Below are 11243 nucleotides of genomic sequence, written 5' to 3' on the forward strand. Positions count from 1 at the left end.
ACCTAAATAAATCAAGTCAAATGTTCTTTAAATGTGGCACGACGGTAGAGGATGGGCAGATCTCACGCTGCAGATGTGAACTCAGATATGAGTTTGGCTCCCCTGCCTGTAAAATATGTCAACTCATGAGGTCATTCATAAGGCCGTTATTAAAAGATATTCCTGCTCCTTGATATGCAGATGTGAACTGATTCTGATTCAGTTAAAATGAAACAACCTCCAGTCTGTCCATTAATGCCAGACTTTCAGGATAATAATGCAAGCGCATCACCAGAGCTCACTGGAATAAAACTCAAAATTTCAACTGTATTCCCATGTGGAATTCACACGGATTTGGAGACATCCATGTGGAGATGTTTGCATCGCATGCAATTTACTGCGTGCATGAAGGCTGACGAAGGTCCCGACCGCACTGCAATCACAATGGCATGAAGCACATCTGAGATCCTGACAGATGAACACTGTAAATGCTTATGGACGGAGACTGAGCAGCACCTGTTGCTCTGCTGAGATCTGTTATGTTTCAGACATCTAACGCTGTCTCTATCTTTAGCCTGTTTATAATGTGCTGCTGTTTGGCACTCTTGGGCATGAACAGGCCACATGGATACATATTGGTGTCCCAGCAGAATGACCTTTTACACAGACACTAGTGAGTTATCATTTGTAAGCATGAGTTCATGACTCTTGACTACTGGTGGTGATATATATTTCACCATGAAGGTTTGGTGGCAGTATTTTAATCCCCCGCCCAGATATTTCCTATATCTGGAGACCTGTTTTTAGCAGCATGTCTGACACAGAGATAATATCCTTCGGGATGTTTCTATGTCTGCGGGAGTTTGTTTATGGCTGATCCTAAATGTAGGATGGGACTTGAGTTTTTTTTCATGATGAACTGATCAGATGGTGTCTCAACATGAAGGTGGTTAATAAAGAAGAATTGATGATGTCAGCTGTATTCTTCAGAATATTAATGGTGAATCATTCACAATAAGACACAAACATGAATTAAGAGAGTCAATGTTAATTTCATGTTGACTTTAACAGCCCCAGAAAAGAGAGTCAGTAAATTATCCTACAACAATCCCTGTCAAATAATCCGCATCTCTTCAGATCTCTGGTGCCGCTGTGTAAATGTAATTCCCCACGGATCTCGAATGCGATCAGATGGCTTCACAGCTCTGAGAACAGGGAGTTTCCAGCACAGGGTTTCATAAGAAACTGTTTCCTACTCTGACTTAAAATGAAAGCACGAGAGAGCCAAGACCACCAAACACTGCATGGCTCTGTTCCAAAACACAGTGAGCTGCATTGCTGATTCCAGTTGAGCATGATGCATGTTGCTAGGCTAACAACGGGACGCTTTTAAAAATACACATTGGACTGAACTGTTTATATCAATGCTTTTCTGTATTGAATACATTGCATTTATAATCAGCAAGTCTTTGTTTGCCATCTTGGATGGATTTTTTTCCAAGTAGACTGTCACACAATGCATTCTTGGATCATGCCTTCTCTGGAAAAGATGATTTAGAATTCTGAATTTGGCCAAAAGAAGGTATATTAGAAGACAGAACACGATTTGGAACAACCTTTGTGTCAGAATGCTGCCTATGTAGGTATCTCACTAGTTGGGAACAGAGTCTCTGTCTGTCTTATTTTTATCTGGCATCTCCCCATTCTTGTGCACAACATGGGTGGTTCACATTAACGACTGTTTGAACTAAATATCTGATCTGAAAACAGCTCTTTTCCCAGCTTTAGGATGTTTTCCGCAAGGATTTCTCAAACAGGAAGCTCATTTGTGTTGTCCAAGCGGACCTCTCTCCCTCGGCACAATCTCACATATCAGCTCCATCAGAACCCATCAGAGCTCAAACAAAGCCCCGTTTCTCTCGAATGGTCTCTTTCTCTCTCTCATCCTCAAACTCATTCAGAACAGCTCACAATGATACACAAAGATTTTTTTCTGACCGAGGAAAAAGACGTTTGAGTTCGGAGGAATTTACAAGCTGTCAACAAACCCAAAAATGTGGCATTTGTTTTCTTATTTTGATTCTGAAGTGCAAGCAAGAAAGTCTGTGCACCAACGAAGTTCAGTCTGATCACACACACATTTACTCTCTCTCACACACACACACACACACAGTCTTGTACAGTGAACACAGGAGGCATCTATTGCAGAGTCTCTCAAAGAACGCTGGGAATCATTCATGTAAACATCGACCAAAACAGAAAGGATTTCTGTTGGTCTCTGCAAGGCCTGTGTTCACATGAAGACTTCAGCTATTGGACGGTTTTGGATACTGGGACCAATGAGAGTGAGAGGAAAGAGAGGAACAACCTCTCTCCCTCGGCACAATCTCACATATCAGCTCCATCAGAACCCATCAGAGCTCAAACAAAGCCCCGTTTCTCTCGAATGGTCTCTTTCTCTCTCTCATCCTCAAACTCATTCAGAACAGCTCACAATGATACACAAAGATTTTTTTCTGACCGAGGAAAAAGACGTTTGAGTTCGGAGGAATTTACAAGCTGTCAACAAACCCAAAAATGTGGCATTTGTTTTCTTATTTTGATTCTGAAGTGCAAGCAAGAAAGTCTGTGCACCAACGAAGTTCAGTCTGATCACACACACATTTACTCTCTCTCACACACACACACACACACACAGTCTTGTACAGTGAACACAGGAGGCATCTATTGCAGAGTCTCTCAAAGAACGCTGGGAATCATTCATGTAAACATCGACCAAAACAGAAAGGATTTCTGTTGGTCTCTGCAAGGCCTGTGTTCACATGAAGACTTCAGCTATTGGACGGTTTTGGATACTGGGACCAATGAGAGTGAGAGGAAAGAGAGGAACAGGACGGCTGTCTCTTCTCTCCCTCTCTGTTCCCCTTCCTTACTGTCTTCAATCAAACCATCTTTACAAACATTTGGCTCTCATTCTGCTCTACGCGCCTCCTGGTTTGGACTGCTTGGCATAAGGGTTCTCCAACAAGTAGCGGTAGTGATCGTAATTATCCAACATGTATTTGGGGGCGTACATGTGCTCCTTAGGGTCTGAGGGCGGGAACTCCTGCACAGAGCCGTCAAACCAGCCCCCCGTTCGGATCAGCTCCCTTATGTAGTTGAGATCACGTTTATCCTCGTAGTCGCCCCAGCGAGGAAAGTCCCCATTCTGGGCCGAAATTAGTTTGAAGTGAATTCCCTCTGGCGTGAAACACCAGGAGCAGTGCCAGCCTGCGAAATGGAACGGACTTCCAATCGACCACTGCACCAAGATGTGGCCGGTGTCGTTCTCGTACTTCCGGAATCCCGGCATGGTGTAGTACTCCCGCCGCCGGAGCCGAATCCCATCATTGTCGTAGACGTCCCTCAGCATCCCGACGGTGCATCCGGAGACCACCTCGAGGGAGCCCAGCTGCTTCCAGAAAAATCCGTACAGGGACTTCCGCATGTGGATGGCAAAAGGCTCCGTCCAGCCATCGAAAAGCTTAAGGAAAAGGACTCCTTCCTGAGATGGAATTTCATCGGCATCGTTGATTAGAAAAACATCGTCGGGCCGCGAGCCTGCGATCCGCGCCATGCCATCGCGAGTCAGGAACGTGCGCAGGTAGTCATCGGCGATCCATCCGTCCTGTCGGCCACCCTCTGGGAAATGGTCCAGGAAGACATAGAGGATCTTGTGGCGCACGTAATTGTACGTTCCATTGAGCAGCAGATGCAGGAACCTCAGCGGACGCCTCTCTCCGTATGCCGTGAAGTTGGACTCACACACAAGGAAGAGATCCACGGCCCGGATGAGCTCGCGGAAGCGCACGTGCAACAAGTCAAACTCGTGGTTCACGTTGATGGCGTTTATGACGCGTCGAGGCGTCTCGCGGGGGGTCAGTCTCTCTTTCGTGGGCAGATTGGAGTGGTACACCATAGTGGGCACTCCGCAGTAAGGACCGTGCCATCCCGGCCGACAAACGCACTTCACCAGCCGCTTGCCATGCTTGGGCTTCCCTCGAGCGGCTCCGGACTCCTCCACTGATTTTGCTGAAGTGTGTGACTCGTCAGGCTTCTGTAATATTCTCCGCTGGCCGATTCCAGCTACGCTGGGTCTCGCTTTCAACGTCTCATCTTTAGGCGGAGCCACCTCCGTGCCCTGCCGGAAGCACAGTGCGCCTGCTTTGGTGCGGACGAAATAAGGGGTGCGGTCATTCTGGAGGACGTGGGTGCGGCGGTGTAGGTCCCCCAGGGTTTCCAGCGGGTCTGGAGTCGAGGCGTGACGCGGCTGAAGCTTGTTCACCGCAACTCTGACCGCAGCGTCTCTCTGCGGGTCGGGCTTCTGGTTGGTCGGGCTGCTGGGCTGCCAGGCGATCAAACCTCCCTTGTGGACCTGATTAATGAAGAACAAGCCCCATGAGAAGACAGCAGAATCTGGACAAAGTTTCACTGACTCTTAGGGCTAAAGGAATGACACGAATCATAATTAATTTGTTTACAGTGGGTCGTGTTCAGGTTTTGTTGAGCTGCTCGCTTGCAGTGAATTCAATATATTCTACATTTCAAGCGAATGGCGCAGCATCAAGAAAATCCACTTTTATTTTCATGTGCCAAAGCAAACAAAAGAGAAACATCTGACTGCTTAAAACTTGTCCACACAATGGGAGTCTAATGCTGTAATCAGCACATTCACAATCATTTGTGGAAGCAGTAATCATAATGTTGAATATTATCCCCAGCGATTGTGTAAATACCTGGACCACTCAAAATTCGAAATGATATTATGCATTATATTATGTATGCATTGTAATTTTCTTACATGTTTTGGCTCTTTCAATTTCATTGTCTGTAAGACATTTATAGTCACAACATTGATCTGTTTGAGTGACCCCACATGTCAACTTTTGACTTAGGGTTAAGGTTAACTCTAACCTAACGAATCGGATGAGTTTGAGGTGGGAATATCCATCTGACTGACCAATGACAGACGTGGGAGTGTTTGTTTGGTGCAGAAATCACACATGAATTTACAGAAAAGCAGTGCTGGTACCTCTGTCGTCTCCGAGCTCCAGCGCTGCGGATCTTCAGGTCTCTTCCATGGCTGTGGTGCTTCAGGTTCTTGTCCGGTGTCGAGCTCCAGGCCTCCTCCGGCCCGGGGCTTGCTGTCTGACAGCCTATGGACCAGTGGAGGCCCTTCCTCCGGAGACGCATTGGACAGCGGGGTGGTGCCCTCCTTCCAGAAGAAACCAGTGACCATGATGAAGGATTTGATGTTAGGGTAAGGTGCGGACAACTCCCTCAGCAGGGACACGTAGTGGAGAGCCTTGTAGTAATGCAGGAAGGAAATGACACACAGTCCCACCGTGCAAATCAAGAAAACCCTGTGACGTCTCATTTTCATCCTGAGAAACAGAGAGAGAAACAAAGTTTAGAGAGATTTAGATTTGGAACAGAAATCAGAGACTTGAAGAGAATTGATTACATGTTAAATTCAGTGTGATATGATAACGTGTCATTTTAAGTTGGTCCTGTTAAGCTTCCTTTTCCATGGAGTTTCTCTGTGCATTTGACAATATTTTATATAAGCTTCTGCAAAAATTACACAAATGAATTTACAGAAGGGCAGTTCCAAACATATTTGGGAACTGGAAATGTGGTTGATCGGAATATATTTGGGATTACATGAATGTGAAAACAAAACAAACCCAGGGAAATCACAATATATGTATAGCACTGTGCCTCCCGAGATGTCTCGAGTTGATTTTGAGTGCTTCATAACTGCATCAGAAATATAAAAGTGCATTTTGTGGCATTTTCCTCACTGGAATGCTATATGTGATTGTAATGTAAAGTGCTCAGTGATCACGACTGGATGAAATGCTCATGAACAGGTTTCTCTCCAGCCTTTCGGAGCAGCTGAAGAACAGAAGCTCCTCAGTGTGTTTGACCTTCCAGATCATCAGGGATAGTAACGAAACACCCTATGAGAACGTTCCCTGCAATTATTCCCATCGCAGTTAGATGCCGGACATCATGGACACCGAAGATGCTGTTGTGAACTCCGCTTGTGTGGAGCTCAGGACAGAGCTGGGAGGATAAATGTGCGCGGCTCGAAACTACGCTAATACGTTAACGCAAAAACTTCTACTTATGCTTCATTTAGTGTGCTGTTGCATTCTGAAATGTAAGTATGTGGTGCATTCTCAACAGCATGGTTTGTTACCATCAGACCAACACAAGAGTGCATTTAAAGTACCTACAACTGCGTTTGTGTATTAGTGCAAGTATGTGTTCTGCGAAACATCCTCTGATTCCGTGCTGCATGAATTGAGAAACTCCCGTCAGAATCCAAAGCAAATAAACAGATTTCCTGGACGTGGGAGAGGACCACAGCCATGTGGAACAGGAAGAGGGTGAATTAGCAACACAGCAGTTAAATACTCAGCTAACCGAGTTAATGAGAGGACCAGAGTGTTCAGCAGTGATGTGATTGGGCGATCAGGTTCTGACGCTGAACACACACTCAAATTGCATCACATGGCAAGACACAAATCAACCGACGCATTATTGTGGGAAGAGGAATAAAAAGAGCAACAACCGCCAGCCAAATTGGATTTAACACAAACTCCTACACACACACACACACACACACACGTTGGTTTTTATAGTTTGTGGGGACTGTCCATAGGCGTTTTTATACTGTACAAACTGTATTTTCTATTGCCCTACACCAACCCTACCCCTAAACCTACCCCTCACAGGAAACTTTCTGCATTTTTAGATTTTCAAAAAAACAAATTCTGTATGATTTATAAGCCTTTTGAATTACGGGGACACTGAAAATGTCCTCATAAATCACCTTCTCATTGTAATACCTATGTCATACCCATGTCATTATACAAATTTGTGTCTTCATAAACCACATAAACATGCACACTCACACACACACACACACACACACACTCTCTCACACACACACACTCGCACACACTCACACACACACACACACAAAGCATCCTCATCTTGCACTGTAGCAGGAATCAGTATTCCCATGTGTTCAGCTCAACACTGCAGCCCGCTCCGGTTCAGTCCAGTCTGGATGCTGTGATCCGGCTTTCTTATTCTTCGTGAATTTGTTTTGTTGAAGACACAATACAGGCACTTTGATGGACATCAGCAAACATCTGCTCAGATATAAACACACAGACACTCCAGAGCTCCACGGCTCCACCTAGATTAGATTACAAAAAAACATTTCCAATCTTAAAATACATTTTGGGTGAATGCAAAATAGATAGATTTACAATTAAAAGGCAGCATTTTTATAAATGACCAAAAATATATGAGAAAATATAAGTAGGTAAAATTATCAAAAATATTTTTTATATTATCTATCTATCTATCTATGCACAGACACTATTGGAAGAGAACTGAACTGGATGATGACATCACTGAATCAATGATAAACTTAATTTAACTGGAAAAATGACTGTTATTGTCTTCTTGCATTATTGACAAACTATGCTCAGATATAAACACACAGACACTCCAGAGCTCCACGGCTCCATCTAGATTAGATTACAAAAAAACATTTCCAATCTTAAAAGACATTTTGGGTGAATGCAAAATAGATAGATTTACAATTAAAAGGCAGCATTTTTATAAATGACCAAAAATATATGAGAAAATATAAGTAGGTAAAATTATCAAAAATATTTTTTATATTATCTATCTATCTATCTATCTATGCACAGACACTATTGGAAGAGAACTGAACTGGATGATGACATCACTGAATCAATGATAAACTTAATTTAACTGGAAAAATGACTGTTATTGTCTTCTTGCATTATTGACAAACTATTATCCTGTTTAACACTGTAAAGCTGATTTGACACAATCAGTACTGTATAAAGCACTATACAAATAAAGGTGACTTGACTATATATGTATATATATATATAGTAAAGTCAAGTCAAGTCACCTTTATTTGCATAGTCGTTTACACAATATATATATATATATATATATATATTTACATTAGTGCTGTTAAAACTAGCGTCAATGCTTAATCTTTTTCAGTTTAACGCTTTCAAAATATTTAACACCGGATTGGAGCTAGGGTTGGCCACCCCACTCACAACTGCTGCTTCTGTCTCTTTTGCATTATTGACAAACTATTATCCTGTTTAACACTGTAAAGCTGATTTGACACAATCAGTACTGTATAAAGCACTATACAAATAAAGGTGACTTGACTATATATGTATATATATATATAGTAAAGTCAAGTCAAGTCACCTTTATTTGCATAGTCGTTTACACAATATATATATATATATATATATTTACATTAGTGCTGTTAAAACTAGCGTCAATGCTTAATCTTTTTCAGTTTAACGCTTTCAAAATATTTAACACCGGATTGGAGCTAGGGTTGGCCACCCCACTCACAACTGCTGCTTCTGTCTCTTTTTTTTCTTCACAAGAATTGTGTTTATTTAGACGCAGAACATCTTTACAACCACATCAAACGGGAGATTTTCAGACGAAACTTCACCTCAGCGCAGGGTGCGAGTCAAACAAGCGCAGAACAGGTACAGGTGACGAGGAGCTTCAGTAGAACAACAGTGAACTGCGCTCAGATGAGACGTCATCAGGCCGTCTGTCAGTAGAAATGATTTTTCCTGTCCTGTCAGCCGTTATACTATGCTCTTTAATTGCACGCACAAATGCAGCATGCACTGTAGCCCATATCGTTTAATATTAAAGCGTGAAAGAAACTATGAGCATGCAATGTCATAATTATGTCATCAGTTAAGTCATAAAGTTACCAAAAAGTTGATTAAAGCTGCCTTAAAACTGTGCATGCATGTTAGTATTTCTTATATATGGGTCAGATTTAAGAACATGTCTCTGAAGAGTCCTGAAGCAGCAGCACTGTTTCTCTCATCTAACACGCCCGATTCAACTCGTCAGCTCATTAGCGGAGAAGTGGGTCAGAAAAGGTAAAGAGTTGTGAGAAACTACGACGCGTGTCAGATCATGTTCAGCAGCAGAAGCTCTTAAAGCAGCCAAAATCACCTCATAACCAGCTGCTGTGATGACTGTTCATCAAAGAACAATATAAAAAAAGAGGAAATCAATCACTTTTGTAGCTGTAAGGATTCGTCTATATTTAATTTAGAATTTAGTGTTTGAAAACTATATTCAATTTCTGTATATACTTGAAGGAAGGGCAAATGTGGCATTTATTATAATGTGTTTATATGAAGATTGTTTTAAGTTCACTTAAATTAGAAGTAGTTTTTTTTAAGTCTAATACATGTTTAAATGGACAGCTCTCAGTTATACTGTAATGTTGAATGGCTAGTCAATGGTTAAATTTTAGGAAAAAGAAAACTATTTCCTAGAGACATCAGTAGTGTTGGTATCAGTGAAACTCGCCTTCAGTCATAAAAAAGACGACATTAAACAAATATGACAAATATACTGTTTTTATGTTGTTTCTACATTAATCTGAAGATTGAATGTGAAATTACTGCAATATAGAAGTATATTTTAAAACTTTAATGTTAGGTGGGATTAACTGAAATTAATTTCAGGAAAAAAAATGTGATTAATTAGTTTTTAAATCGATTGATAGCACTAATATATACAGTATATATAATTGGGTTTTGTTTGTTTTATTTCTGCTGTATTGGGCCCAGTGCTAGAGAACCGCACTATTTTTTCTGGTTTTATTTCAGGTAACCAGTAACCAGTGCTGGGAAGGTTACTCTGGAAATGTAATAGGTTACAGATTACAAGTTACCCTACTTAAAATGTAATATGCAGTGTAACTTTTCAATTACTTTATTAATGTAACTGATTACATTTGATTACTTTTCTAAATTTCTAAAGTTTTCAACTGTTTATCATTTTCAAACATGTAAACCAGGCAAGGTAAACCTTACAGTAGTACTCACCACTGATTACTGTCACACTTACGAAATCCTTCATCACTTGAATTAAGATTATATTTCAGTTTTAAAGTAGACATTGGATGCAAAATTCACTTTCACTTGGTGTTTGCATATACATGTATTTTAGCAGTGTGTGGACACAACCACCCTGCAATGATAAAAATCCATTCACTCCTTTTTTTAATCCCCCAAAATCTTAAACAGTGTGAATTATCAAGCCGTTTAGATGTTCTGAGCAGTATGATGTCATATTGTTCAGGCCCCGCCCACAACCGCTGATGTACTGACCAATATTAGCATATTTTTACCAGTTGTACGAAGCCCATCATTTTCTCCACGCTCCAGCAGCTGTAGCAACAATGTCTTCAATGCAGGTGTTTTGTAGTTTTGTGATGTAGAAGAACATAAGAATCTTAATTTTCTCACGCCATCAGAGCCACTGAGGACGCAGTGCATTAGTTTTGTTTTTAATGGTAATGCGCCACTGAATACACCTAAATTCATTTATGTCTGTGCAAATAATTTTACTCCAGGCTGCTTTCTGAACGAGGGACAATTCAAGGCAGGTTTTGTTCAAAAGTTAAAACTCAAGGACAGATCAGTACCCCATGTTCGTGATCCAGCTGCACCTCCAGAAGAAGTCTGACACTTTACATTTTTTATGATTATTTGCAAATCACCGTTGCTCTTCCACAGAAGAAAGGGGCGGGTGAGCAGAGCTTATTAGCATTTAAAGGGACATGCCCCAAAATGAGTGGCTGTGAACAGAGCAAGGTAAAAAGGGTGTTGTTTTACACGACTGAGGAATTTTGACCAAAGTATGTTGCAGACCGTTCATGAAGACCCTAAAGAATCATACCAGCTTGTGGAAGATCAATGTCCCCTTTGAAGCACAGCCACCACAAAATCAGACTTACTTTGATATCATTCTGAGGTTAAATACATATTTCAAATCATAACAAGAAATATTTTATTAGCTATGATACTGTTTTTGAAATCAAATCTTTACATAGCTATGACCGTAAACACTGGAATCTAACAATGCCTTGGAAAAAAAGCATAGCTATACATAAACCCATATAGCAAATAAAAGAGTTATCGAATAAGCATGTTCTAAACTCCTGAAACATTGGCGTTTCATATTTTAGAGCAGTCACTGCAATTTATGAAACATGAAACATTTTCATAAGTAACTGTATTTTAATTACACATTTTGTCTCAGTAACTGTAACTGATTACAATTACTTTTATTTTGTAATTAAATTACGTAATTCCGTT

General features: G+C 41.2%; 1 protein-coding gene across 2 annotated transcripts in view; it reads right to left on the reverse strand.

Moving 5' to 3' along the window:
- Nucleotides 1–2767: 2767 nt before the first annotated feature.
- The window catches only part of LOC107554701 (beta-1,4-mannosyl-glycoprotein 4-beta-N-acetylglucosaminyltransferase-like), a 16790-nt gene continuing 8314 nt past the window's right edge, over nucleotides 2768–11243 (reverse strand). The window contains exons 2-4 of one of the 2 annotated variants that reach the window (XM_016237286.1): nucleotides 7010–7231; nucleotides 5051–5402; nucleotides 2768–4393 (exon numbers count right to left, since the gene is read on the reverse strand). In XM_016237286.1, the coding sequence (XP_016092772.1) occupies nucleotides 2960–4393; nucleotides 5051–5402; nucleotides 7010–7053 (1830 nt within the window). In that variant the 5' untranslated portion in view covers nucleotides 7054–7231 and the 3' untranslated portion in view covers nucleotides 2768–2959. The remainder of the gene's footprint in view (nucleotides 4394–5050; nucleotides 5403–7009; nucleotides 7232–11243) is intronic. The other variant, XM_016237287.1, reaches the window with a different exon arrangement.

Source organism: Sinocyclocheilus grahami, unplaced genomic scaffold (assembly GCF_001515645.1).
Source record: "Sinocyclocheilus grahami isolate Dianchi unplaced genomic scaffold, SAMN03320097.WGS_v1.1 scaffold510.1, whole genome shotgun sequence".
Taxonomy (NCBI): Eukaryota; Metazoa; Chordata; class Actinopteri; order Cypriniformes; family Cyprinidae; genus Sinocyclocheilus; species Sinocyclocheilus grahami.